The sequence below is a fragment of the Epinephelus moara genome, chromosome 23 (assembly GCF_006386435.1).
Source record: "Epinephelus moara isolate mb chromosome 23, YSFRI_EMoa_1.0, whole genome shotgun sequence".
NCBI lineage: Eukaryota > Metazoa > Chordata > Actinopteri > Perciformes > Serranidae > Epinephelus > Epinephelus moara.
This window is the reverse complement of record NC_065528.1, coordinates 18,093,911-18,120,785: the sequence shown is the minus strand read 5'-3', so window position 1 is coordinate 18,120,785 and position 26,875 is coordinate 18,093,911. Positions and strand designations below refer to the sequence as shown.

At 41.5% G+C, this 26,875-nt stretch overlaps 1 protein-coding gene across 4 annotated transcripts; it reads right to left on the bottom strand.

Moving 5' to 3' along the window:
• Positions 1-16,648: 16,648 nt before the first annotated feature.
• rpap3 (RNA polymerase II associated protein 3) lies at positions 16,649-26,530 on the bottom strand. 4 transcript variants are annotated; one of them, XM_050036638.1, is made up of 17 exons: positions 26,377-26,530; positions 26,007-26,167; positions 25,756-25,920; positions 25,556-25,666; positions 25,348-25,475; positions 25,124-25,245; positions 24,973-25,043; positions 24,729-24,884; positions 23,434-23,561; positions 23,219-23,340; positions 22,363-22,433; positions 22,021-22,113; positions 20,080-20,279; positions 19,255-19,462; positions 18,772-18,869; positions 18,561-18,661; positions 16,649-18,463 (listed from the first exon to the last, which is right to left on the bottom strand). In XM_050036638.1, exons 2-17 carry the CDS (start codon positions 26,157-26,159, stop codon positions 18,378-18,380), a joined length of 2,013 nt encoding a protein of 670 aa, XP_049892595.1. In that variant the 5' UTR covers positions 26,160-26,167; positions 26,377-26,530; the 3' UTR covers positions 16,649-18,377. The 4 variants fall into 4 exon arrangements, with proteins under 4 accessions (XP_049892595.1, XP_049892596.1, XP_049892594.1 ...); XM_050036639.1 differs by having other exon boundaries at positions 26,365-26,518; XM_050036637.1 differs by having other exon boundaries at positions 26,007-26,521.
• Between the last annotated feature and the right edge of the window lie 345 nt (positions 26,531-26,875).

The following is a 26,875-nucleotide window of genomic DNA, read 5'->3' as shown; positions in this document are numbered from 1 at the left end:
CCGGTAAAAGTGGACGTCCCCAAGCCTTGTGCGCGCAAAGCACGACCGCGCGGACTCTGCTCCGCGCACCAGTGTCACACAAAAGACTGTTCGGCATGTATTTTTCACATCGCGGGGATTTTTCACGGACATTTTTACATGGAGTCCGCTCCGCTTATAGTACGCCTGAGTCTGTGAGCACCTGTGTCTGCCTCTTAGCCAAGCGCACAGCGAGCAGGAGAGAGAGTGGGGGTGGGGCGGGGACTGAGCTAGGGGTGCGAGTGCGTATGCACCGAGGCCTCTACTGTAGCCTGGAGTTTGTTTAACAGTGACGGGGAGTCGATAATGGTGGACAATTTAGTCTCGACGAAATCAAAGAATGCGCCACTATGGACAATTTAGTCTCGACGAAATCAAAGAATGCGCCACTATGGCAACACTTTGGCTTTGAGCCAGGCGAAGGAGGCAATCCTTGTTTGCACTGATTGGGTAAGCTGCAAAATTTATTTGTATGGAATAAAAGAAACAACTTGTTACTGTCACTCTGTTGTCCTAAGGTCGTTTATTATTTTAAATGAGTCAATTGCGCCCCCAAGTGGCGAAAATCAGGTATTACCGACTTGATGCGTTTTTTTGTTTTTTTTTTACAAAAACCGGACCGTTTTTTTTTTTTTTCCATACCGACCCAACCCTAATGGTCGTAGTATTTATATTGATGTTGTCCAACATCAAGTCTGTATTTCATCATGTGACGATACTGTAAAATATCTTCCTGAGACCTGAACTTTTGTTTGGTATACATTTTTAATTTCTCCTAGATATTTTGGATCAATAGGACCCAATAAGTATAAAAAAGTAAACACTGTCAACGATAATTAAGTCCCAATGTCTTCAATTTCCATATTAGTATTTCCAATACTTCCATTTGTTGCCATATCAAACAACAAACATTATTAATCATAAATAAATAAGTTTCAACCATAAAATGTGATCAGGTTTTGGACCTTGTCTAATTTTGTGTCGGGATTGGCTGCATACTGACTTGGCAGAGATGGCTGCCATCTTATTTTTACATGGATTAGTGTATTGTGCTTTTACTGGCACTAGATGGCACAAAAAAAGTATCCACAAACGAGGACAACAGGCCTAATTTAAGTAGAATGAAGTATAAAGGTCAAGTAAACCCAAAATGCAATGTCCTCATATGAGGACACGGGGTCACAGGAGGTTAAACGGTAGCTGTTTCGACACAAAATCTGGCACTAGGGCCCGTCATAATAGCGTGCACTGGGGCCCATCCTAGCTTCTGTATGCCACTGGCTGATAGGTGGCCTCACTGTAAACGATCCCAAAGAGAAGCAGGTATACCCTGTGTACCTGCATATACCCTCCTCTACACCACTGCACACAGTCCTGAGAAGTTTTCCTTTCCCTGTGGCGACCTGTGCAGGGTGTACCTAGCCTTCACCAAGTGTAAGCTGGGATGGGCTCCAGCCTGCCCGTGACCATAACGAGGATGAGTGGTTACAGATAATGGATGAATGGATGGTTTTCCCCACTTTTGCTCCCCCCCAAAAATTCCAGTCCACAGAAAATGTCTGTCCAAATGAAAACGCACTGCCAAGAGATGGCCAAACAAACAGGCCTAAAGCCACGCAAAGAAGGCAAAGATGTTGGCCGATCAGAGGCTTGAAAAAAAGCCATTACCAGAAGGCTTCTCGGAGCAGTGACCTCCATAGCACATTCTACCTAGCCTGAGTGTCAGACTGAAGCTCCCAGAACCTTCAGTCTGACATTGCCTCCATTGAATGCGATTTACAAGGGGGAGGGAATTTGATTTTTCCCTAACCAATCAGTAGAGATCAACGACTCACCCAGAATCTGACGTCATTAGTATCCATGCCTCGGGGGTGCCGAAAACAAGCGAGCGTTGCCCGTTTAAAATGTCTCCGTCGTCGTGCACGCCCAGCTGCATCGCCGTTAAATCCAGTTTAGCAGCTTCCTTAATTTGGTCCTCCATTAACGCGAGTAGTGGCGAAATACCTCGATAGCATCGTTAATGTGGTCTGTAGGATCTGTAGCGGTCGCCATTAGCGTGGCGCTGATTGGCTAATCGCTAGACCCGCCCCCACCCCCGGCGTTCATTGGTCCTTCCATCGTTTGGACAAGATAAATCGCAAATTCATTGCAGTATGCCAGACCAGAGATGCAAGCCTACTCAGTTGAGTGGGCGGGGTCTATGGTCTGGAACACACACTACATTCTACCGCCTATGTTCCTCAGTATAGCTAAAGAGTAACTGTACTTTTATCTGTTAACATGTAACAATACCTGTAAGGAACATAAGAACCAGCCCTACTTTCGTCGTTGTCCCCATTGTACTAAATGTCGCGTCATTGGTGACGCCTCCCAAAAGGTGAACTCGGCTTTCCCTGTCCACACCTAAACACTGACAGTTGAGTTTCCGAAAACCTTCTCTGATAGAAGAAGCTACATTTTAAAATAAACCTGTGGACATGTGGACAAGACCTTCATCTGGTTAGAAAACAGCTCGCTCAGTAAGTGTGATCACACCACTTCTCATTTCATAATTACAGATGGTAACAGGTGGTGCACCATCACCATCCAGCCTACAGGTGGAACCAAGGCTAAATCAAGACCATAAGATTAATTTGAAGAGTGGTTAAAGCCACTTCATACACCCAAACACAGGTGTTGTCACTTGTTTAAGCCTGGTTAAAAAGCACTTACAGTATTAATAGTCTCAGGTGTTAAACTACAGTCTAAATGGAGGCTCAGATCAAAACTTTCACACAGCTAAGGTGCTTGTTTGCTGTAATCTTATGTCGGCAAATAGCAGTGACAGTTTGAGGACACACCCAGGGTTCATATCAGTCCACTGACAAACACTTGATGTGGTGTTTTCACTGTGGCCTCTACGGCTTTTTCCAACACCTGAGATTTGATTCTAAGATTTGATATAACACCTGAATCACTGGTACAGCTCTTGATGGGGATATAGAAGTAGAGATGGAAAATGGACTCTGACAGTAATTTAAATGTTTTTTCTTTTTTCTTAGGGGAGAGTTGAAGCCTTCCCAGGTATCTGAGGGACCCACACTTTGGGGTCACAAGTCAAAGTTTAGTAGTAATGGAAAGGAAAATTGTGCAGCAACTTTAATGTTATGTATATCTCAGCGGGGAGGTGTTCGTTGTACAGCCCTATGGTTGGGAAGAAGCCTTGGAGAGAAAATTCTGGCAATGATAAAATGCCTTCTTCATAATAGTAATAAACAAATGCATCCCTGATAATGAGTAGGAGGTTTCAGTGAAAATAAACCAGTAAACAAAATAACAAAATCAAGCCTGTAGGCATCAGGTGATCGTTAGGCAAGAAAAACTCTTGCACCAAAAGCACAAAGTACTGTTCTGATGCAGGTAAGCTGGAGGAAGGTGTTCTTAAATGTTCCCCACACCCAGGTTTCACAATGCACAAAATCAACCTGAAACAAGACAGCAAAAAAGTCTCACAGAGGAGTTTCTGGCTGACAATATCTGCTAACATGAGGTCTGCTTTAAGTTGAAGAAGGATCAGAATGTCCTGGGGGTGCATTTTTCCTCCTCTCTTAAGCCCTAACAAAGGGTGTCGTCACACCCTGATTGGCCCGGAAGGAACATGCACCAAGCTGCACTTAATTCCTAATTAAGAGTCAGTTACCCACACCTTGTGCAACAGGTGATCTGAATAACCCTCCAATTAACTCAGGGGAATTGTGACACTCAGATAAAATGAATTGGGAAAAGGGAAATAACAGCAAGTACAAACAAGTTACAACCTCCTGAGTTAAAGCTGCAGTTAATAATTTTTTAAAAAGATCACTTTTATTTGCAGAGACTGTCACTATATCCAGACAGCAGCACATGCTGACAGATAATCTGTAAAACAAAAAGTTGTAATCTCCACCTCCTACTGTTTTTAATGGCAGTCGGGTTACAAATGTTCTCATATTACAGCTAAACAGTACACTAAAATATGTTTCTGAAAACATTTAAATAGGCAATGCAGCAACAGAATCTTGGTTAATGTTTGATCAGCGTTGCCTTGTTTAACAGTTTGACCTAAGTTAACGAGCAATTGCTTTACATGACTGACAGCTGCATCAGAGACTCCTCGGGTTGGTTGTTTTTGTTCAGCTGCAGTGGACTCTTGTAAATGCCATTAGAAGCATTCAGAAGAGGACGAGGAACATGATATTTTTCACAGACTATCTGCGTGACTGTCGTGATACTTTCAGCAAATACATTTTTTCAGCTTTCACCAATTTAAGTCAAACTTAAAAAAAATTAATTAATTTTTTTTTTAGCAGATTCTATCATTAGCATATTTGGCAATGAGTGCAAAAGTTATTTTATTTTATTTTAGTCACTAGGAAAAAAATCTTTGGTAGTTTTCTCATTGTGTTGCTGAACAAAAAAAGAGAGCCACTTTTTGTGTCGCTAACCTGGCTGACAACACAGTGATATCTTTGCAATAAACAATCGCTGCTCATGGCACTACCTTTTTAGCAACAAGTTGCAATAAAAAAAAAAAGTCTCACTTCAGAAAAAACAAACAGTTTAGTTATTTGTTGGTCTTAAACAGCGGCATGTGTCTCACCCAGGTGACATCCACCATCCCCTCCACCTCCCGATTTCAAAGTCAGCTCATGCGTCACTTTATAAAACTTTATGATACATATGCAACATACAAATGTAATGTATCCCTGGTTTGCAGAAAAGTACAGTGCCAACATCTTCTGGTGACTGGGCTGTCTCCTGTCACAGCCACCAGAGTTTAAGTATGCAAATCGAGCGCTCTGCAGAGAAGCATAAATAAATAAACATGTAAGCGTGCTTCTGTAAATACCAAGAGCTGGTGGAGCAGTGCAGAAGCTGACACTAGTGGGCTCTCTGCGGGCCAGTTGTAGTGGGCTGCAGGGGATTTGCTGGGCGCTCAATTTGTAAAGCGCTGGCAAGGCTAGGAGTAGCTGGAGCTGCAATGAGGAGGGCCATACGTACCATTACTGAAGCTGCAGAGAAAGCCACTTGGTGGGATGCAATCAGGGACTTGATCAACCCTGGATGGGTCACCTGGGTGAGGTGGTCTGATGTTGAACGACCCGAAGCCCCCTATGAGCATCCCAGTGCGTCCCAGAGATGTATCTTGGAACGTATGTAACTTTATTTTTTAAGAGGGCTTCTTCTTCTTTTTTTTTTTTGTTGGAGCTATGCCATCAAAAAAGGCAAAAATCACTCAATCAGAGGTGGCATTTTGAAAACAATGTTCTTTGCTGTAGAAACTCAGAACATTTCTTTCTGGTTGAGAAGACGAGGGAAAAGTGCTTGGTACTAACTTTGATTGAGGTTGACAACACATGACCTGCTGCAGCGACTTCATACAGTAGAGATATAAAGTAGCAAATACATAGGTAAATACAAGGTAAATACATTAACAGGACCATGATTAAAACACCAAAACGTATCAGATCTTGGCGGCAGCTGGAGTTTTATTTTGTCAGGACGCTGTAATAAAGTGAGTTTAGACTATTGACATGTGTAAATGTAGGCTGATATAAAAGAGACAAATAAAAGCACAACCCACAGAAGACAAAAGCTGACATTATGTCGGCTGCTTGCCTGCACACCCTCTGCAGAGAATAACGCTGATAAGCTTTACATGCTGCCAGTAATATTCAATCATTTGTTGTCTGTGTTTTTAACGAGTGGGTGATAACAGTAGGAGAGGCGTTGTGCTGTGCACTATAAGAGAGTGGATGGTCACAGGAGTGTGTAGATAGTTGTCCAGACTGTCTGCAGCACCATGGATCATCACTCAGCCCCTCTGCTGCTGCTGCTGCTGCTCACCTGCCTGGCAGGTGAGACGCTGACCTGCTGGGTCAACATCTGCTCTTAGCATTTTGGCACAACTATCAGTTAAATGCTCATTATTGTAGACATTCTTTATCATACTAATTTGTTTAGTTTACAGTGTTACAGCAGCTGCCAGAAAATGCATCATGTTAATTTATCCCCGTTTCTCATATCCAAGGTTTTTCTGCCAGTGAACCTGCAGAGGGAGGAACCATGGGGGAAACCACATGTAAGACTTATTCTGATTCTTACCCATAACTACGATCTTCAAATGTTTGAAAAGTGCATTAAAGCAGCTCTTTGGTGATTCTTTTATTGTGCTGTCTGCACGGGCAAGTTATGAGACAATGGGCCCCTGGACACAAGCCCTACTGTACCACCACTTCCACACTGGAGCAAGTCACACACACTTTGTGGTGGTTTTGCCTCTTTGTTACTGTCTTAGGTCTTTTTGCAGTTGTTATATGCATCTTTTTGTGGTTTTGTGTCTCTTTGAGGTCATTTTGTGTCTCCTTGTAGTTGTTGTAGTTATATTTGTGTCCCTTTGAGGCAACTGTGCATGTCTCTGGGGTAATTTTGTTTTTCCTCTATCTTTTTCCTTTTTATTTCTTGCTGTATCGTTACACTTTAAAGTCATTTTGTTTCTCTTTGGGGTACTTTTGTGTCTCTGTGACGTAATCATGTGGGTTTTTTTGTTGATTTTGTGTCTCTGTTAGCTCAGTTTGTGCCTTTTTTGTTACCTCCGCCAAGGAGGTTATGTTTTCGCCGGCGTTGTTCTGTTTGTCTGCAAAATAACTCGAAAAGTTCTGAACGGATTTTAAAAGAAATTTTCAGGAAGGGTTGATAATGGGACAAGGAACAGATGAAAAAAGTTTGGTGGTGATCGGTTGAAGCGAAGTGGTTAAAATAATAAAATGGCGGGAAATCCGAGCTGCGTTGTCCGAGTACTCTAGTTGATTTTGTGTCTCTGTGGGGTCATTTTAAGTTTTTATTTGTTGATTTTGTATCTTTGTAGTCGTTTTATGTCTTTTTGATTGATTTTGTGTGTCTTTAAGGTCATTCTGTGTCTTTTTTGTGTATTTTGTGTCTCTGTGGGGTTATTTTATGTCTTTTTTTGTTGCTTTTATTTATCTTAATGTCATATTTTGTCTTTTTTGTTGATTTTATGTGTCTTAAAGGTCATTTTGTGTCCTTTTTGTCTCTTTTGTGTGTCTTTTTTGTTGATTTTGTGTCTCTGTGGGGTCATTTTATGTCCTTTTTTGTCTCTTTTGGCTGTATTGTGTCTCTTTAAAGTCATTTTGTATTTCTTTGGGGTATTTTTGTGTCTCTGTGACGTAATTATGTGGCTTTTTTTGTTGATTTTGTGTCTCTGTGGGGTCATTTTATGTCTTTTTTTGTTGCTTTTATTTGTCTTAATGTCATATTTTGTCTTTTTTGTTGATTTTATGTGTCTTAAAGGTCATTTTGTGTCCTTTTTGTCTCTTTTGTGTGTCTTTTTTGGTGATTTTGTGTCTCTGTGGGGTCATTTTATGTCCTTTTTTGTTGCTTTTATGTGTCGTAACGTCATAATTTGTCTTTTTTGTTGATTTTATGTGTCTTAAAGGTCATTTCATGTCTTTTTAATTGATTTTGTGTATCTTTACGGTCATTTTGTGTTTATTTTTTTGGTTGATTTTGTGTCCTTGGTGTAATTTTATGTCTTTTTTGTTGATTTTGTGTGTCTTTGAGGTCATTTAGTGTCTTGGTTGTTGTTTTGCATCTCTTTTTTTTTCTTTATGGTAATTTTCACGTGTTAATGTGAGGGACATTTTGCAAGGCCTGGGGGCCCTGACACATTGGGCCCCTGGGCTATTATGCCCAGTAAGCCTGTTCAGTTATCCATTCATGGCTGTGTGTCAGTCCTCATTATCAGCTTCAATTTCCTTGAATATTTTTTTAACTGGAAAAAATGTCTGTTCCACTTCCCACTGCAGACGGGCCGTCCTCAGTGGAGATCAGTGGGGTTGATGTGGTGACAGTGGGAATCCCATATGGTTTCAAGTGCACGGCCAATTGCTACCCAGGCTGCAAGTACAGCTGGAGCAGGGGTAATGTGACCTCACAGGGCCCCGAGCTGAGCCTGCAGCTCCTGCACATCATGCCAACGCAGACCCTGACCTGCACAGTGATCAACCCCACAACAGGGAGGTCAGCCACTGTCCACAAAACACTGCAAGTGACGGGTATGGTATGAAGTGAATTCAAATTCATTTGCTCCTTCAGCAGCACTTCCTTCAACCAAATCTATTTCCATCTTTCCAGCTGGGCCATCAAACATACACATCAGTGGTCCAGCCTTTCTGACTGTTGGAGCTGAATCCATCTTTACATGCTCGGCCAACTGCTACCCCTCCTGCAGCTACTCGTGGAGTGTTGTCTGGAAAGGGGAGACGCTCCGCACTGCAGACGGCAACACCATTCGTGTCACTCCAGCTCGCAGTACTGTCCTCTATGAAGATCTAATCTGTGAGGCTCAGGACACCGTGTCACATCTCTACATCTCCTCGTCTGTGAGACTGCCTGTGGCAAGTATGTGAAAAAACTTACCGTGGGTGCAAATTAAATATTATTAAGCAACAAACACTAGAAATCACTGATACTGCATTAAAAAATGTGCATGTTTACTGTTAAAGCAGTTTGTGTTTTAATTTTCATTATCTTGAATACTTAGAAGGAAGTACGCCCATTTTTAAAATTCATACGTTATTTCTATGGTCTTAGACAGTCCTTAGACGAGTCCTAGAACTCAGACTTTTATACTACATTTTATCATGTAAGCATTCCGAGTGTTGGCGATATCGGCCGTAGAGATGTCTGCCTTCTCTCAAATATGAAGCAACTACATGGCACTTGTGGTGCTCAAAGTGCAAAAAATATACATTTGTAAATCTCAACATCAATGTCTCTTCCCAGAAATCATGACCCAACTCAAGATAATCCACAGACCTTGTTGTGAGCAATTTCATGTAGGAACTATTTTCTTTCTACCGAACTACACCCACCAACTGTATAAACGTACAGAAGGAAGTGTGCATCTACTCATGGAGGAGAGGCTCTACTCATGACAGCGAGAGATGTAAACATTAATGGCGTCCTCCTCGGCTGAGCTGTAACGTTAGCTAGCTCAGTGATGCTAGGTTAGCTAGCAGTAGATACGCGGTTCCTTCTGTGAGGTGATACAGTTGACAGGTGTAGTTCAGCAGAGAGAAAATAGTGTAATACTGTACATTTAAAACTTACTTATCTCATTCTCCTTCCTTAGGCATATCTGACATCAGCATTGCTGGTCCCAGCGCAGTGACAATGGGTAAAGAGTACCTGTACAGGTGCTACGCCCTGTGCATCCCGTCCTGCAGCTTTTCATGGAAGTACATGGGCAAGACTTTCAAGGGTAAGCAAATGCAGATGCCCATCATGCATCAGGGGGAACAGAAAAAGTCTTCCAATGAGCTGGAGATCACTTTAAGTGACTACTCTAGGATTGAGCCTCTGACCTGTGAGGCAACGAACACTGCATCTCACGCCAAGACCACCTCCACTTTGGACCTCACTGTCACTGGTGAGTCTGTACCACCTTGGTATTAAGTATTCACAGCATTACTTTCATATTCATACTTGGTGTTTTAAACATTCTCCCTGCACAGATCCGTTCTCAGTGCGTCCCATCTCCCAGGCCCTGTCAGTTGCAGGCAAGTCTTTCTTTCTGCAGTGTGTTGGCACTCAGAACCCAGCCTCAGTTACATGGCTGAAGAATAAACGCCCAGTGCCAGTGTCTGAAAGAGTGCATTTCTCCCCTGAACACATCATGATGATCTTCAGTCCGCTCCTGCAGGAGGATGACGGTTTATACCAATGTGTGGTGACAGAGGGTGGCCCACGCATCCAGTCTGTTGGCTACAAGATGCAAGTAAACTGTGAGTATACCAGGGTCATCACAGTAACGGCATTATGTGGTGAGGTATCCTCATACAACAGTTCGTATGATATCTCACAAATTAGCGCCCCTTGAATGACCTTACATACTTAACGGAGAGTTACTTAAGTTAGGTTTAGGAAAAGGAAAAGAAACATGGTGACAACGTACCTTTGAATGACTCAAAGTTCACTCAAAGTTTGCATGGTTCTCAACACGGGTTTCCTGGGGAAAGTCCTGGGTTTTGTGTTTTGGGTTAAGGTTAGTCCTTTGCTTTGTGACCCATCCACCACCTCAACCTGCCTCCTTACGAAGAATGCTTACTTCTTACTGACTTACTTCTAGACTATAATCCAAACACATCAAATTGCACTGATATAAATAGGATCTTCTTTCCCCCCAAAAAAAGGTGCGGCCTTGACATTTTGTGAAGTACCCGTATGTGCCAGTCTGATGTATCCGTGTATCCATCTGTTTTACTTCCAATTGCAGATGGGCCGTCCGCAGTGGTGATCAGCGGGGTCGACATAATGACTGCTGGAAAGCTTTATAATTTCCAGTGCTCAGCCAGCTGCTACCCAACATGCCAGTTCACCTGGACCAGGGGCAATATGACCTCTCAGGGCCCGAAGCTGAGCTTGCAGCTCCGTGAACTACAGCCAACACTAAAGCTGACCTGCACAGCGGTCAACCCTGCTACAGGAGCATCAGTCACTTCCCAAAAGATGCTGCAAGTGATAGGTAATAACTTTAAAAAAAATTAATTCATAGCTACATTTTTAGGAGGCATACCTTATACTGATTTCCATCTTTTAAGCTGGACCATCAAATATACACATCAGCGGTGCAGCCTTTCTGAGCAGAGGAGCTGCGGCCACCTTTACCTGCTCAGCTGACTGCCCCTCCTCCTGCAGCTACTCGTGGACTGTTGCCGTGGGAGAGGAGACAATCAATACGGCACAAGGCAACACCATTTCTGTCGCACCACCCGCTAATGCTGTCCTGTCTGAAACTCTGATCTGTAAGGCTCAGGACACCGTCTCTCATCTCTTCATCTATAAGACTCTGCAGCTGCCAGTGGCAAGTATGTACAAGAAATTAACCTCTAATGAGAATTAACAATCAATAGAGATGTTAATTCCGGAAGAAAAGTCGCATTAATTTTCCCATACACAATATTACATGACTCACAGTTGGAGGGCCTCTACAGCTCGAGCATGATGATGAAACTCTTGGTTAAGATTAAGAACTCTGTCAGACGTAATTGGTTCAAGAGTGTGTATATAAAACTATGAGGTAGAGACTAATGACCCCAAAGTTGTATTTCAGCAAGAATAATTCTGAATTGGCTACCACTGTGACTCACACAGATTATACAAAATAAATTTGGATGAAAGGGTGGAGCTAACCCCAGAGCTAGCTGCTAGCTTGGTCACCATGCTGCATTCACAGCTATGGTTAACGTCGATAATTTTTTGTACCAGGCTGTAAACATGTTAGGCATTTTCACATAAGGGTCTATTGGAACTGATTAACTCTTGGAGCCAGCCTCAAGTGGCCATTAGAGGAACTGCAGTTTCTGGCACTTCTGCATTGGCTTCATTTTTTGGCCCCTGAAATTGCCACTTAGATCTGCACTGGTATCAACTCTATGAGTTTAGAGGCCATTATGACACATTATATTAATCCTTAATTGCATTTTGACTACATTCACGTGATAGAATTTATCTGGAAATTACATTTTTACTGCAAAATCACCTGTTTATTATTATTTGAATTTGATGATATTGCGATTGCACATGATTTGCTGTAACCTTGTAAAATGAGCACAATATATTCAAATGTCTGTATCGTCTCCTTCTGTAGGTTTATCCAACATTGCCATCAGTGGTGACGTTGAAGTGGCAATTGGAAAAAAGTACACATACGAATGCTTTGCCTTCTGCACTCCATCCTGTACATTCACTTGGAGGTTCTTGGGGAAGACTTACAAAGGTGATCAGCTGGAGATCACGGTTAGTGACTACGCTAAATGGGAGCTTCTGACCTGTGAGGCAATCAACACTTTATCTAACGCCACTATCACCGCCACTATGAACATCACTGTCATTGGTGAGTCTGTGCTGCTGCTCCCACAGATTTGAGATATGTTGTAGGAGCCTTAGTAAACTAGCAATGTTCACCACTTTTGCTGTCACTTCATGTTTTATATTCTCCCTGCACAGACCCATTCTCGGTGCGTCCCACCTCCCAGGCCCTGCCAGTTGCAGGCAAGCCTTTCTCTCTGCAGTGTGTTGGCCCTCAGGATCCAGCCTCCATCACGTGGCTCAATAACGAACGCCAAATTCCAGCATCTAAAAGAGTGCATTTCTCCCCTGACAACACCACAATCACCTTCAGTTCTCTCTTGCCAGAGGATGGAGGGTTGTACCAATGTTTGGTAGTAGAGTTTGGGAACCACACTGTCTACTACAACAAATTGCTAGGGGTCGAGGGTGGAACCCCCATCCTGTCAGTTGGCTACCTGATGGAGGTAAACTGTGAGTATACCAGGGTCATGAAACTTAATGTAGTTGTAACTTCATTCACTGTTATTTCTTGGCTGAGAGCAGTAACTCCCAGTCTTTATGCTAAGCTAAGCTAAGATATTCCACTGTTGGCCATAGCTTCATATTTAGTGTACAGACATAAGAGAGTGGTATCAATCTTCCCATCTCAGTCTTCCCAAGATGTCAGTTTTTTTTTATTTGAAGGTGTCTATGTGCAAGTCAAAGAATTTGATTTGTACAGACACAGTTCTCAACATGGAGGTGGCTGAGGCGGCGGCTAACAGCTAGCAGTGCTCACTCCATAAACAGCACCAAACACAGCTACAGTACTGACAGGACTAATGGTGTCAACCAGGGAAGAACCAGAGGGTGGACGCTACGCTTCTGAAACTACGCTGACCTGATATCAGCAGTAACCGCGATATGAGTGCAGTACAGAGCAGCAGATATACGCTAGCAAGTGAGTGCATACATGCACTGGCAAAGTGGCCAGTTGTGGAATTACAACTTCTGAGTTTGTCATGTGATGCCACTTGGTCCAAAAAGACCTTTTCTCTTTGACTTACATTGAGAAAGAGACTTCTGTCAATCAGAGGATAGATTTTTTGAGCACCACAACCCCTGTGCAATGACTCGTTTCACTACTGGGATTTGACTGTTTGGGTCAGATAACATTTCGGAAGTCTGGAAGAGCCACATGATTAAATCATTTTATCTCTACTCAAGTTAGCAAAGAGCAAAACCCGAAGTTAGCAAGCAATAGTGCGCTCTCATGTTCCTGCTCTACGGGCCCAAGAACACGCAAGATTCAGGTACTTTTACACCCTGGCCAAACAGAGGAATTACAACTTCAGAGTCTGTCACATGATGCCACTGGGCGCAAAAAGGCCTTTTCCCATGGACTTCCATTGGGAAAGAGGCGTCTGTAAATCAGTGGATAAATGTTTTGGAGTGTTACAACCCCCACGAGATGACAAGTTTGACTATCGGGATTTGATCCATTCAGTCCGATTACATTTGGAAAGCCGAGAAGAGCCGCATGATTAAATCATTTTATCCCCATTCAAGTTAATGGAGCTCTAAATTGGAAGTAGTCAGCTCGGATGGCATCAGTCTCCAGTGCGCTTGCTGTATTGGCCTAATGGTGCGGAAGTGGTGCCAATCATATGCAGCAGTTGAATTTTTCTGGCTTCTTGCGCCACTGAGCAACTTTCATAGGAATGAACGGCCCAGTTTACCACAACTATGAACGTAGAAGCTCAGATTGCAACACACACACAAACAGGTAGCATGACTTCATTCTCTGCTTAGGACGCCATCACTCCAGTATATCTTTCCATGGCAAATACTGGTTTGCGGCTATATTAATGCTCTGAATGTTGCATACAGAACTTTTAAGGTACTGGCAGTTGAATGTATTGACTACCCAATCGCTACTAACTTTTCAATATGGTGTTATGTTATCCAGATGGGCCCTATGAGGTGCTCATTGTGGAACCCAACGAAGCACCGGTGGGTGAGGTGATGTTTGCTCTGCCTGGATCCACAACAGAGCTGCAGTGTTTACCTGACTGCTTTCCCCTGTGCTCCATCAACTGGTTTTACCACGGCATGCTCCTGTCTACAAATGCCTCCATATCCTTCACACCAGAAACACCTCCATACAAGGCCAACCTCACCTGTGTGGCATCTAACCCAGTGACAGAGGAAAGCAGAGTGGCTGAGACCATAGTGGTGGTGCCTGGTAAGTAAATATCAAGAGTTGAAATAGTTGAAAAGGGTTTTCTATATAGCTGTCCCCACTTTGTCTGGTTTAGCATGCTTTAGCTTGTATTTGTGGCTTTTCTCTTGCAGATGGACCGAGGAATGTGGTCATCGTAGGACCAGATGCACTTGAAATCGGGGTCACAGCGAGCTTAAAATGCGTGGCTGAGTGCACTCCTTCCTGCAGCTTCAAGTGGACCTTTTTTGGGAAGACTATGACGGGACGTGAGATTGACATCAACGTGAACCGCCACATTTCCAAAGAGTCCATCAGCTGCCAGGCTGAGAACACATACACCGGGAAGACGGTGATGGTCAATGAGACGCTCAGTGTCTCAGGTAGGCTGTTGTTGGCTGAGAAGTGTATTTCGACATACTACTCTACGAAGACAAAAAGTAGTAACTACAGAGGCAGTGAAGCTTTTTAGGCTGATTACTTTACACAAGAAAATAACTGTCACAGAACTCAAACATTACCTACAAAACTGCCTTTTGATAACCTTCATGAAAACTCATAGAAACTGCAGTAGTCTATCTACCAATAAACATTAACCTAACAATGAACTTCAGTTTTATCTGTCTGAGTATTTGAAATATTCACATTGAATCCAATAAAATACATGAATTTACAATTTAATACTTTTAAATGATGTGATTTAAACGTTGCGTATCTACCAAATCACATGAAATTTAGAAAGAGAACATCAAAAAAATGGATGGCAACGGAGATCTGCTAAGCTAACTATCTTTAGCAGGAGTTTAGCAGTTTTTCCTTCTTCAAAATAATTGATTCAGCTGCTATCTTATTTAATCAAATCAGGAATGGATATTTTTCATTCACAGATACCAACTTTAGCTTTAGCTACTGCTAGCCGTGGCTATCTTACGAGCTAGCGATCACTTTATGTAGCCTTACTTTAGCTGTCTAGTTAGCCGTCTTTCTATGGCAGTGCAGCAATTGACAGGCAGAATGCAGTGATGTCTGTTTTCTAGTTACCGCAAATTTAAAGAGCTGTTTCTTTTTATGGAAATTGCACATTTTTATCCGTCTTTTCCAAAAATGTAAATATTTCCCTTTAGCCTATGGGTGATTGTTTTATTATAATTTGATTTTGAATCAAAATGGTTGTTTACAATAACTGCAGGGTTGGAAACCCCCATGTCACAGAATTTATGGCACTGAACAGACACTAACCTAACCTAACCTTACCTTACCTTCGCTTACCTCACCTCACCTCAACTAATCTCACCTTACCCCACCTCACCTCATCTAACCTAACCTAAAAGAAGACCCACTTAAAAAAAGATACAATTTTAAGTGTATGTTATATTTAAAATCTTTAACCATGTCACCTTGCTGTCAGACAGCCCTTTTTGACGGGGAACTAAAGCAGTTATCTCAAAGTCACCAGACTCCACTGACAAACACAGTAATTTTTACCAGGCAAGACAAAAGATGCTGGTGTACCACTGACTCGATTGGTTAGTATGTAAGGTTAAGCTGAGAAAATATTTCAAAACTAGCGTTCAATTAAAGTGATACAGATTTTTTTTAGGTGGCTAAAATACATTTTGCTGCAGCCCTGTCCACAGCAGTATATTGTTTAGCCTCCATACAGGTAGATTTGGTTTATCAAAGATGCTTGGAAAGCAACAGAAGTGCAAGATAGGTCGGACCACCATGTTTAACAGTGTATCTTTAAACATTACAGATGAAAATGACAACAGAAAGTTTCACAATTTCAAATATATCCGTAATTTAACTCAAGAGCAAGTTGTCTTCTCAGAGGTGTCACAATAATTCTGACAATAGGGAAATTTATCAGGGCAGAAATTCTGATATACTGTAGGTTGTTACTCCATTTTAACCAAACGCAGTTACTTTGTTTTGACTGTGAAAGGCAGCTTAGTTTAAGGCTGTTAAATAACTCTAATGTATGTGTTTGCCCCTGCAGATCCTCACTGGTGTGGATGCTGAGACACTGAAGAACTTCCTCAGCTACATTCTCCTGATCTAAAGCTCTGAACACAGGAGAGCTCATAGTTATAGTTTGGTAATCTCCTTATTGTCGACACTTACTGTACGTGTATGGCTGTATTTGCTCAAGCATTGTGTACTCTGACAGTGATGGACAGGCGACCTGAGTGGGGTGTTTCCCTGACTTCAGCACAATGCATGCTGGGACAGGTTCCAACCTCTTTGTGACCCTGAACAAGATTAGACAGGTATAAAGAAGGGATATATATGGATTGTGTGCTTGAGTAATAACTTTTGGGGTTTTATTGACACAAAGCTAATCTCATTCTCTTTCATGATGTTTTCCCATTTGACTTACCAAACAATACGCACCATTATTCTCAATAAACAATGAGCTACAGTGCTGTGTGACTGCCTGGTGCTAATCCGTCATCTGTGTGACACATCTGAGATTATGTTGTGCTGAGTTCAAAACTTTTTTCGCTTTTGTAGTGACTGATTCAACAATGGCCAACACACGTTACAAAATACACCTTTATTTGTTTAGTTTCTTGAAAGAGACTAACATCTGTATGAGCAGAATACTTGTGACTCCTCTCTCATGCGGTCAAACGGAGCCAGTTTAGCAGATAAAATATTTTTTTGTGGCAGAATGAGAGGAACATTTATACATGGCAGAGTACTCACAGAGACTAATCCATACTTGTGCTGCATTCAAGAATGTTTTGGAAAGCTGGAAACTTTTTCAAAACTACCTTACTTATAAACATTACAGAACATCGCTTCTGTTGGGGTATAATCCCCTTTAAGATGTAGTTCTTCTGATAAAAAAAATATTGCCAGCATTGCATGCTTATACACTTATGGAAACAGTTGTGCAGCAAAGTTGCAGATTTTTATAACATAAACTGCTGCACAACTAACAGGTTTCTACACAGAAAGTCTCTGTTTTTATCAGCTTTAAAGGGACAGTTCACCCCAAAATCAAAAGTGCACATTTTCCCTCTTACCTGTAGTGCTATTTCTCAGTCTAGATTGTTTTGGTGTGAGTTGCCGAATGTCAGAGATATCAGCCGTAGAGATGTCTGCCTTCTGTGTAATATAATGGAACTAGATGGCACTTGGTTTGTGGTGCTCACAGTGCCAAAAAAAACACAACATCAATGTCTCTTTCCAGAAATCATGACCCAGTTACTTAAGATAATCCACAGACCTTGTTGTGAGCCGTTTCATATATTTTCTTTCCACCGGACTACACCCACCAACCATATCGCAGCACAGAAGGAAGCGTGCATCTACTGCTAGCTCACCTAGCACCACTGAGCTAGCTAATGTCATAGCTCAGCCAAGGAGGACGCCATCAATGTTATCATCTTGCACTGTCACAAGCACGAGCCTATTGTCCATTAGTAGATGCACGCTTCCTCCTGCAGGGTGATACGGTTGGTGGGTGTAGTTGGGTAGAAAGAAAATAGTTCCTACATAATTCTGCTAGGAATTATCTTGAGTAATTGTAGGAACTATATTCTTTCTACCCACAGAAGGAAGTGTGCATCTACTCATGGACGAGAGACTTGTGCTTGTGACAGCTCTAAATGTTAATATTAATGGCGTCCTCCTCGTGTGAACTGTAACGTTAGCTAGCTCAGTGGTGCCACATGAGCTAGCAGTAGATATATGCTTGGTTCTGCACAGTGATAGAGTTGGAAGGTGTAGTTCGGTAGAAAGAAAATAGTTCCTACATGAAACTGCTCACAACAAGGTCTGTGGATTATCTTGAGTAACAAGGTCATGATTTCTGGAAAGAGACATTGCTGTTGAGTTTTCCAAATGTATTTATTTGGTGCTTTGAGCACCACAAGCTGAGTGCCATCTAGTTCCATTACGTTAGAGAGAAGGCAGACATCTCTACAGCAGATATCTCCAACAATCTGCAACTCACACCAAAACAATCTAGACTGATAAACAGCACTACAGGTAAGAGGAAAAATATATCTTTGACTGTGGGGAGAACTGTTCCTGTAACACTTAAATGCATCATGTTCAGGGTTACAATCTACAATTTGGGAATTTCCAACTTTAATAGAATAGAATCTATTCAGAGCCATAACACAGCAGTCCAGTGTAATGAAAGTGAATTAAATGATAATTTATTCTGCATTAGAATATAACTACAATGCTTTATTGGCTTTGAAAATAATGTAGCACTTTGTGTTGAGATGAAAAGTCTTTAGAACGTGCGGCGTCACACACCGTATTTCCTCTGTAAGGCTGTGACAGACGATTCGTCCAGCTCAGCTCGGTGAAGGAAGTCAAACAGTTCTTTGAGCACTGAGGAAGAGAGAAGTGTTACAGCAGCTATTAATATGACGGAATGTGTGGGTGAAAAGTGTGAGTCATCCGCAACAGCACATCAAAGAGACTCAACCTTTCTTCTCCTGGGACGACAGGAACATGACAGCCATGTCGAAGCGCCTCACACTTGCCAGACTCCTGAGGATCTCCAGCGTGATGGACGGGGCTTCATTCCTGTAGAAAGACGGGGGTTAATACACAGTAAAATACTACACTGTGTAATGCAGCTTATGCCTAATAGAAAACCAGATTTTTTATTTCTATGAGCATCTTTTAAAACTCACTTGATATAGAAAGCATGCAGCGTCCTCAGGATCTGATTGAGAATGTCAGGTTCTAGGGAATTGTGGAAAATGTTTGCATATGCCTCAGGTTTGATTTGCTGCAAGACGAGGACAAAAACAAGGTCGAGAGGATCAGTTAAAACAAAATAATGCAGAGTGATCTTCACATTTAGATTGTGTTCAGCACCAAATCTGATTTGTTTGTCTGATTCGTCGTAGATATCATGATTTAAAATGAGAATACATCTGCATCTTTCACGGAAATCATAAAGGAATAAGCACCTCAGACCACCACATGAAAAATGTTTGTACTGTAATGTTGCAGGTTGTTTGAGAAAAGAAATTCCAAATAACAAAAAAGTAAAAGAGCAACAAACTCCACTGCACTCAGAGCTGTTATACAGGAAACACGCAAATATGATCCCGTCACCAGTAAATGAGTGCGAACAGTCTGATTTTTGTGCCCCCAAACACACAGCTCACCCTCAGATATCTGTAAATCACTTCGGGCTGGTTTCCGATCTTGCGGAGGTCAGACTCCAGCTGGAAGCTGTTGGTAGGTGGAGGAGGCAGGTCTGTTACTGTTGGGGAGGTGCTGGCTGACGGTGCAGGTGCAGGTGCAGGTGCAGGTGCAGGTACAGGTACAGGAGCATGAGCGAGTTCCTTCTGCTCTGGCTGTTTGGTCTCTCTGCTAGCAGGGAAGAAGAAGCAGAACATGGTTTGCTAGGTGGGAATAATGGATACCACCAGAGGTGTAGTCCTGCTGGAACAATGCTCCGCCACTTTTTGTCTCTAAGTAAGGAAAAATTTGCAGTTCGCATAATCCCAGTGAAATTCATATACATACATATCCCCCATATGCGCGTGGTGAGAGAGGAGAGAGAGAGACTCCGTGCTGCTGCCAGAGGAGCCGCTGACTGAGTTCCCTCTGATCAGTAACTCACTAAAAGAGTCTGAGAAGTCCCGGGCTGTTCATGAAACATTCAGGACGCCACAGTTTATTCCACACTACTGAAGCTGCTCATCTTTTTGGAACCACCGCAGAGTCTGTAATAATTTTGTTTTCAGCCATGCTTGTTGTTGCTGTGGGTAACTTTATGATGTCAATATGTCAACAAGCTGAAATATTGCGAGTATCACAATATGATTTTTTCATGATATTAGAAATTATACCAGCATTATCATGAACTATATGATATGACACACCCCTACACTACACCTCTGGATACCACAGTCCACAAAATAATGCAACATGTAGTGCTTCACAGACGTGGTTAAGCTCACACAAGAACAAGAGGTGCCACTCACTGCTCAGACGAGGGTGTAGGAACTTCTGCTATCTCCTCAATCTTGATCATCTTGGCACTGGGTGATGTCGACAGTGGAGAGGATTCATCCTCGGCCTCCCTCGTCACCTCCTGGATGAAGGACTTTGACCCGACTGACTCCACCTCAGACACCGTCACCTTTCCGCTCACTTCCTCAATTTCAATTCTCCGCAGAGGTTTCTGAAGAGCAGCAGATGATCAGAATCAGTCAAAGACCAAAAGCCTCAGAACGTTAATTAAATTTAATTCTAGTAAAGACACCAAAAAAGAGCAAATGACAGATTAAAATATTAAGTTGAAACAGTTTTTTCATGCACTGGTCAAGTTTGAGTTATTTTGCTTTCATTATGTCTTCTTTCAGACTTGTGGAAAGAAGATGACCAAAACACACATCTAGCTATCCATTTTTAGTTCAGATTTCTGTTCTGAAAATGTATGTATAATGCACATATTTAACCATTTAATGCTTAATTTGCATATATAAACATAACATTTAATCACAACGTCGAATATTGTTTCCCTCTTCTTAAAATTACATTTCCTGTAGCACCAACACCAAAAACTACGTTGGTGATGTAACAAAAATGTAAGAATTTAAAACAATTTAATACTTTTTTTATTTAGGACATTATGAGACATTTTAAGGACACGCAGCCACCCTGCTCCTGAATGCAACACACAACAAAAGGCGGTGTATGGCATCAAACCAGAGAAAGAGCATTTGTCAGGTCACTCCTGGGTTTGACATCACAGTTACTCGAAGTAATGGATTCAGTTCTATTAGCGAAATTGGTTTTTTTACCCTATTAGTCCGTAGTATCTCATTTTTTGTGTAAAAATGTATGGAATTTGTACAATATACATCTTTATTGGCCATTTTCTCATAATCTGAGCCAGAGATCATACACCACACTTCCCAAACGTATTCCGATATCTACACTCTGAAGGTTTATTAGAGGGGTTTGTTCATACATCCTTCATAGCTTGATTTATAAAACATTTTATTCCTAAAAACATAGTGAAAAATATATTTTTTAATGGCTGTTAACAGTTTTTTTCTGATTAATGGAGTGATAAAAAAAGGTATCAAAAATTCCCTCTGTAAAACCCTTTAACTCTAACAGGTCAACAAATTGAAACAAGAATTTTGAACCTGACTTTATCCAATGTTCAGATTTTTGTTCTGGAAATTAACACATATTTAATAAATAATGCCTCATTTGCACATTTGAACATCAAATTCGAGAAGACTTAAAAAAGAAAAAAATAACTGTCTTTAAGTAGGTAATTAATTGGGGACGTTTCACAGTGATATCTGTTTAAAGTTTCACCATTTTCATCAGTACTGTACTGTCTCCCCTTAATCAGATGTCTTTGCTGCCACCTGCTGGACGAATAATGCTACAGCATGTTCCATTTATATGTTACTTTAACTAATTTATCTGCTTTTCACAGGCACAAAAACACTGTCAAATTATTTCCAATTATTGTGATGATTAGTATTATTTTAATGATTATTTTCAATATCAAGTAAGCTATTTTTTTCCGTAATTTAAATCTTTTAGCCAATAAGATTTAAATTACAAAGACTAATCACAGCTTCCAAGAGTCCAAAGTTATGTCTTCAGATATCTTTTTTTTCTCCAACAAACAGTTTGAAGATGAAGAAAAGAAAGCAGATCTTTAAATATGGGATGTAGGAAGTGTTTGTATATTTACTTATTCATATATACAGCACATTTTCCTGCTTATACATTAAACATTTCACCTGTAACACAGTCAGACATATCAGTGTTTATAGCATCAGAATGATCTCCATCTTAACTGCCTTTGGTGTAGCAGGGACTGCATTTGCTTAAAAAAAAAAAGTCCTCTGCACTGATGGGAAAAGTAAAGCAAAAATAAATAAAGCAAGACTCACAGTTGACTGCAGATGTGTTGGTTTGTCTATCGGCTGAACGGTTCTCCTCTGTGTGCTGTCTGGTGTTTGAAGAAGGCCGCTGGAAGCCACATCCTGACACAACACGACGACATAAAGAAAAGAGAAGTGAAGTCTGTAGAAGATCGAACCTTATAAAGTCTGACGTGTCCATTAGTCCCTACATTAAATTTGAATTTAGGCATTAATGCTGATGCCAATTCTCGTATAATTAGACGCTCAAAACCGAGCAGAGAAACAAACTTCAGTCTTTAAGTCACCATTGCAACTTGATCATTTACTGACTAAGATAAACTGAACGAATAACTGGATCCTGAGACTCACAATTTGGAGTTTCTGGAGCTCATTCAAGGCCTGCTTGTTCCCTGGCTCCAGTTTCAACACCTCCTGAAAATCTGTAACACACACACACACACACACACTTGAATCTTTTGCAGAGGAATGCTAAAGTTTTCTAAAGAAACCATAGATACTCGTACTGAAGCTGAGATATAGTATCACATGAAACTATAATGCCATAAGGAATCCATTGATACCATCTGTGTCATGCTCGCTTGTTGGGAAGGAAGATAAATAACTCTCCAAAGTTAGGGTAAATTTTGACGAGGAAAAACCCGGCATGGCCATTTTTCACAGGGGTCCCTGAACCTCTCATCTCAAGCTATCTGAATGAAAATGGTCCTGTGGGCACCCCTGGGCCTCCCCTGTATAGACATGCCCACTTTAAACTCGTCCCAAACAGTCTGATGCTGTATAAATGTGTGATTTTCACCTATTGTATGTGAATATTTCTGCACACTGAGTCCCTAAACAGACTTGGATTTGCATAAGTTGGGTAGGACTGGAAAGCTGAGACTCTTGTGGATTCAATGACTCTGAGTTTTATTCATGTGTGATAATGTTAGCCCCATAGTAGCTTTTTCACTGCAGTGAGACCATTTTTTGACACTTGACCTCACTGTTTAAAATGACCTATTATAAGGATAATCACAGCCTCAAAAAGAGACCAATCTTGTCACATAAGTAAAGATGAAAATCAAACCAACTACAGAAACACAGATCATGCAGAAGAACACAGCTACATCCAGAATGTGACAGCTTTTTGATCATCTAGATAAAAGCAGATAAGATGTAGTTGCTGTTGTTTGCCTTTAGAGGACAGTGTTGTTCCACACAGCACCTTGTTTGGCCTCCTCCACTTTCCTTAGAGCCACTCTGGCCGTGGCACGACGGGCGAAAGCCTTGGAGTAAGTGCTGTCCAGAGAAATGGCTTTGGTGCAATCCTCCTCTGCCTCCTTGTACCTGCAGCAGGAGAGAGAGACGTTTGATCTTCTTTTAACAGACTCCTTTTCAATCTGACAAGAAACGTGGTGAAGAAATAAAAGTTGTGCTCACTTCTCCAGCTTGAGGAAGGCCATGGCTCTGTTGGCGGGCAGCAGGACATTCATGCTGTCAGCCTCCATTCCTCTGCTGTAGCACTCCACGGCCGCTTCATACTTCCCCTCTTTGAAATAAGCGTTGCCCTGAAAGGCACGTTCACAAAACAATTTACAAATAAACACGGCTTGATTTGTTTCAGAAAGCTGTAAAAGAATATCAGCATCTAAAAGTTTACTTTTGTTCCATTCAGTGCTGAAACTTTATCTTTAGTGGATATATCTTACTGGTTCTCACTTTTGTGACTACTGAACACCTCATTCTTTTAGCTGGTTTTCAGGTGTTGCCCTTGTGGGCCACCATACATTCTCGCTAGCAAAAATAAAATAAAGTAAAAAAAAATTAATAAGAATTATCAAATAAATCATACATAAATAAAATGAACTCCCTGACAAAAAATGAATAAATAAAATAAAATGAAATAAGATAAGGTAAAATAAAAATAAATAGATAAATGAATAAATAAATAAAATAATAAAACAACACAAAACAAAATCTACCTTACCATGACAAATAACACTTAAAAGTGGCAAATTAAATGGCAAAAAAAAAACAAGAAAATCTTACAAAATGTCTAGAACATCAAAACTATTCGACACATGGGCATCTGGGCTCATTTTTAATTTACCAGCCTCTGACATGTGAGCTGATGAGTCCAACTGGGATGCTGCAGCAAAGCTTAAACCCAGAGGTTGGTAGTAGCACACTTACTCTTACTCGAGTAGATTTTTAGAGTAAAAATATTAGCTTTACTCCTTTACATTTGGATAGTTTCAACATGCAACTTGTATTTAATCATGTTGTTAAGGCATTTATTCATACTCCTGCTTTCTTCTGTACTGTAGGCCTAAATATTCAAGCTAACGGTGTGCCTTTAACTAGTCATCCTCACTGGTGTAGCCTAATGAAGAGAGACAGAAAAGTAGCAACTAAATTATGCACACACACAAAAAAACTACTCTTGTTTCATGTGGGCATGAGTCATATTTCAGCCACAGACACACCTGTATTTAATGATGAAACATTATAGCATTTTTTCCTAACTAGCCGAAATGAGTCATCTGATGTGAGACATTTTCAGAAAGAAAGAGACTGATTCGGCCGCTGTTAAATTACTCGCTACTCCAGTTGTTTTTTTCGGTAAATACTTTTACTTCTAATTGAGTACTTGTTTTTCCAAAGTAGCAGTACTTTTACAGGACTACAGATTTGGCTACTCTACTTAACTCTACATAAACTGCAGCAAAGCTTACTCTGTCTTTTTGTACAGCCGCCTCCTGTCGTCTCTGCTGCTCCTCCATCAGTCTCTGCTGCTCCTCCATCAGTCTCTGCTGCTCAGGGTCCACTGTTTGAGTCTCCTGTGGCTGCGGGGCGTCACTCAGGACAGCTGGTGCCTGATCTCCGAGAGTCTGAAACCAGCCATGGAAAGAGAGGACATAAAAGAGAAGCAGACTTTTGAAAGGAGGCTAAACTCCAAAATGATCCTTTCACACTCACCTCTCTGATTTTCTTCACTTCATTCTGTGCCTCTGTGTTCCCGGGGTCGAGCTTGAGAACCATTTCGTAATCTATTCAGAGACAGATTCATGTTGTCATCTCAGAGCGCTCAAATTAAACACATGATCTGATCCTTTGAGCAGTTTCTCACCTTCTAATGCAGACTCATATTTCTTCAGCGCAAACCGTGCTGCTCCTCTTCGTGCGTACGCTTTGAAGTAGTTGCTGTCCAGAGCGATCGCCAGGTTGCAGTCGGACTCTGCCACAGCATACCTGCGAAGATGTCTCAGTGATTTACAGCAGAACAAAACCCACTGCACACACACCTTAAACAATCTTTTTTATTTTAATACAAAAGACTTATAATCATTTTACTTCTTGAGTCTGAAGAAGGCGGTGGCTCTGTTTGTGGGAAGCACAGGGTTGTAAGGATCTGCACCCATCCCTCTGGTGTAACACTCAACGGCGTCGTCGTACTTCCCTTCTTTGAAAAACGTGTTACCCTGAAAATAAAACTCAGCTCTAGGTAATTTATTCTTCTCTTTAGTTACTTTTATTGCAGTGCTTCTCATGCAGTATTCACCTGTTCTTTCTCAGCCAGCGCTTTCTCCCGATCAGCTCCTGCTTCCTCAGAGTCAGACTCATTAGACTCTGCAGGACTCTCCTCCTTGTCCATCTCTGCCAGAGCCTTGTCCTGCCACCACAGAAGAAGAAATCTTTGGTTAGCTACTCCATGGCTTCAACTATCATGGTAAGTATGTGTTTTAAGGATGCATCAGCTACCACGTCAAACTTGTCCCATGATCTGTAGTCGTATCCTTTTATCCTTGGAGCCTCCTTGGGCTCCTCTGCCTTTGCGTCACCGTTTCCTGTTGGTTCCTTCTTCTTCTTCTTCCTCTCCCTCATCTTTGTTTTGTAGTCTTTGTTGCGCACAGGTGGGAGCTTCTTCTGTAACACATAGACAACACATTGCTGACACCTGACTCTCACCCAGAGACCATTACCTGCTCCTGAGATGGACAGCAGAGACGAACCTGGACCTCCTGAAGTCCTCCCGTCCTCAGCTCCTCATCCTTCTTCTTGATATCCGTCTCCCAGCTCTCCAGCTCCCTCATGAAGCCGTGCAGGTCCTCCGCGTTTTGCCGCATCTGCAGCTGTAGCTCGATGGCTTTGTTTCCCCCGGACATGTTACTCCCTGTGAAACAGACATTTGTTTTGGAGAATATCTCAACACGTGTTGCTGTGGTTGTGGTCTTGAAGTCGGTGTCGCAGCCAAGAGGAAACAGGAGAATCACGCCGTCATGCTTTTGCGGCTAACAGCTAGCTAGCAAAGATACAAAACATTTAAAGCAAATAAAATAAATGAATAAGTGACTCTGGAGCTACTTGAACCTTGTAGAGTACCTGACAGCACTTCTTTCTCCGGCTGATAGTCACAGTTAAAATGTAGCTGCGGTTAATTTGGCTGAATACGACAAATTAAAGTGTCGGTATTGATAGCTTTCTGTTTATGTTGGGAGCCATGACAGCCGAGTACCGGCAGCCTTTGCGCTGCTGAGCATGCGCAAGGCGCAACCAAAGATCGTCTGTTTCAACAGATGACTTACTACATCAATATTTCACTCACTGCTTCGCTCACAGTTTGTGAAAGTCATTCAAAGTCCGCAAACAACCGACCGAAAAGATGTTACACATCAGGTTTTATTAATGAACGATGGACGTCGGTATTTTTGTGATTAAATATCTAGTACAGCCCACGGGTTTTGAATACAATAGGCCAGCACTAAGGAGAATGAAAAATGACTTTAAGTATAAATAAATAAATAATTACTGAAATAAAAATATTGCATAAATAAATACAGAAATAAAAATAAACAAATAAATACTGAATTTTTTTATATAA

Coding starts and splice junctions, on each gene's coding strand:
- rpap3 (XM_050036638.1), bottom strand. CDS start 26,159: ATGTCCGGGGGAAACAAAGCCATCGAGCTACAGCTGCAGATGCGGCAA. Junction 25,921..26,006: donor GAGGACTTCAGGAGGTCCAG/GTTCGTCTCTGC, acceptor TATGTGTTACAG/AAGAAGCTCCCACCTGTGCG. Junction 23,562..24,728: donor CGGCTGTACAAAAAGACAGA/GTAAGCTTTGCT, acceptor CGTGCCTTTCAG/GGCAACGCTTATTTCAAAGA.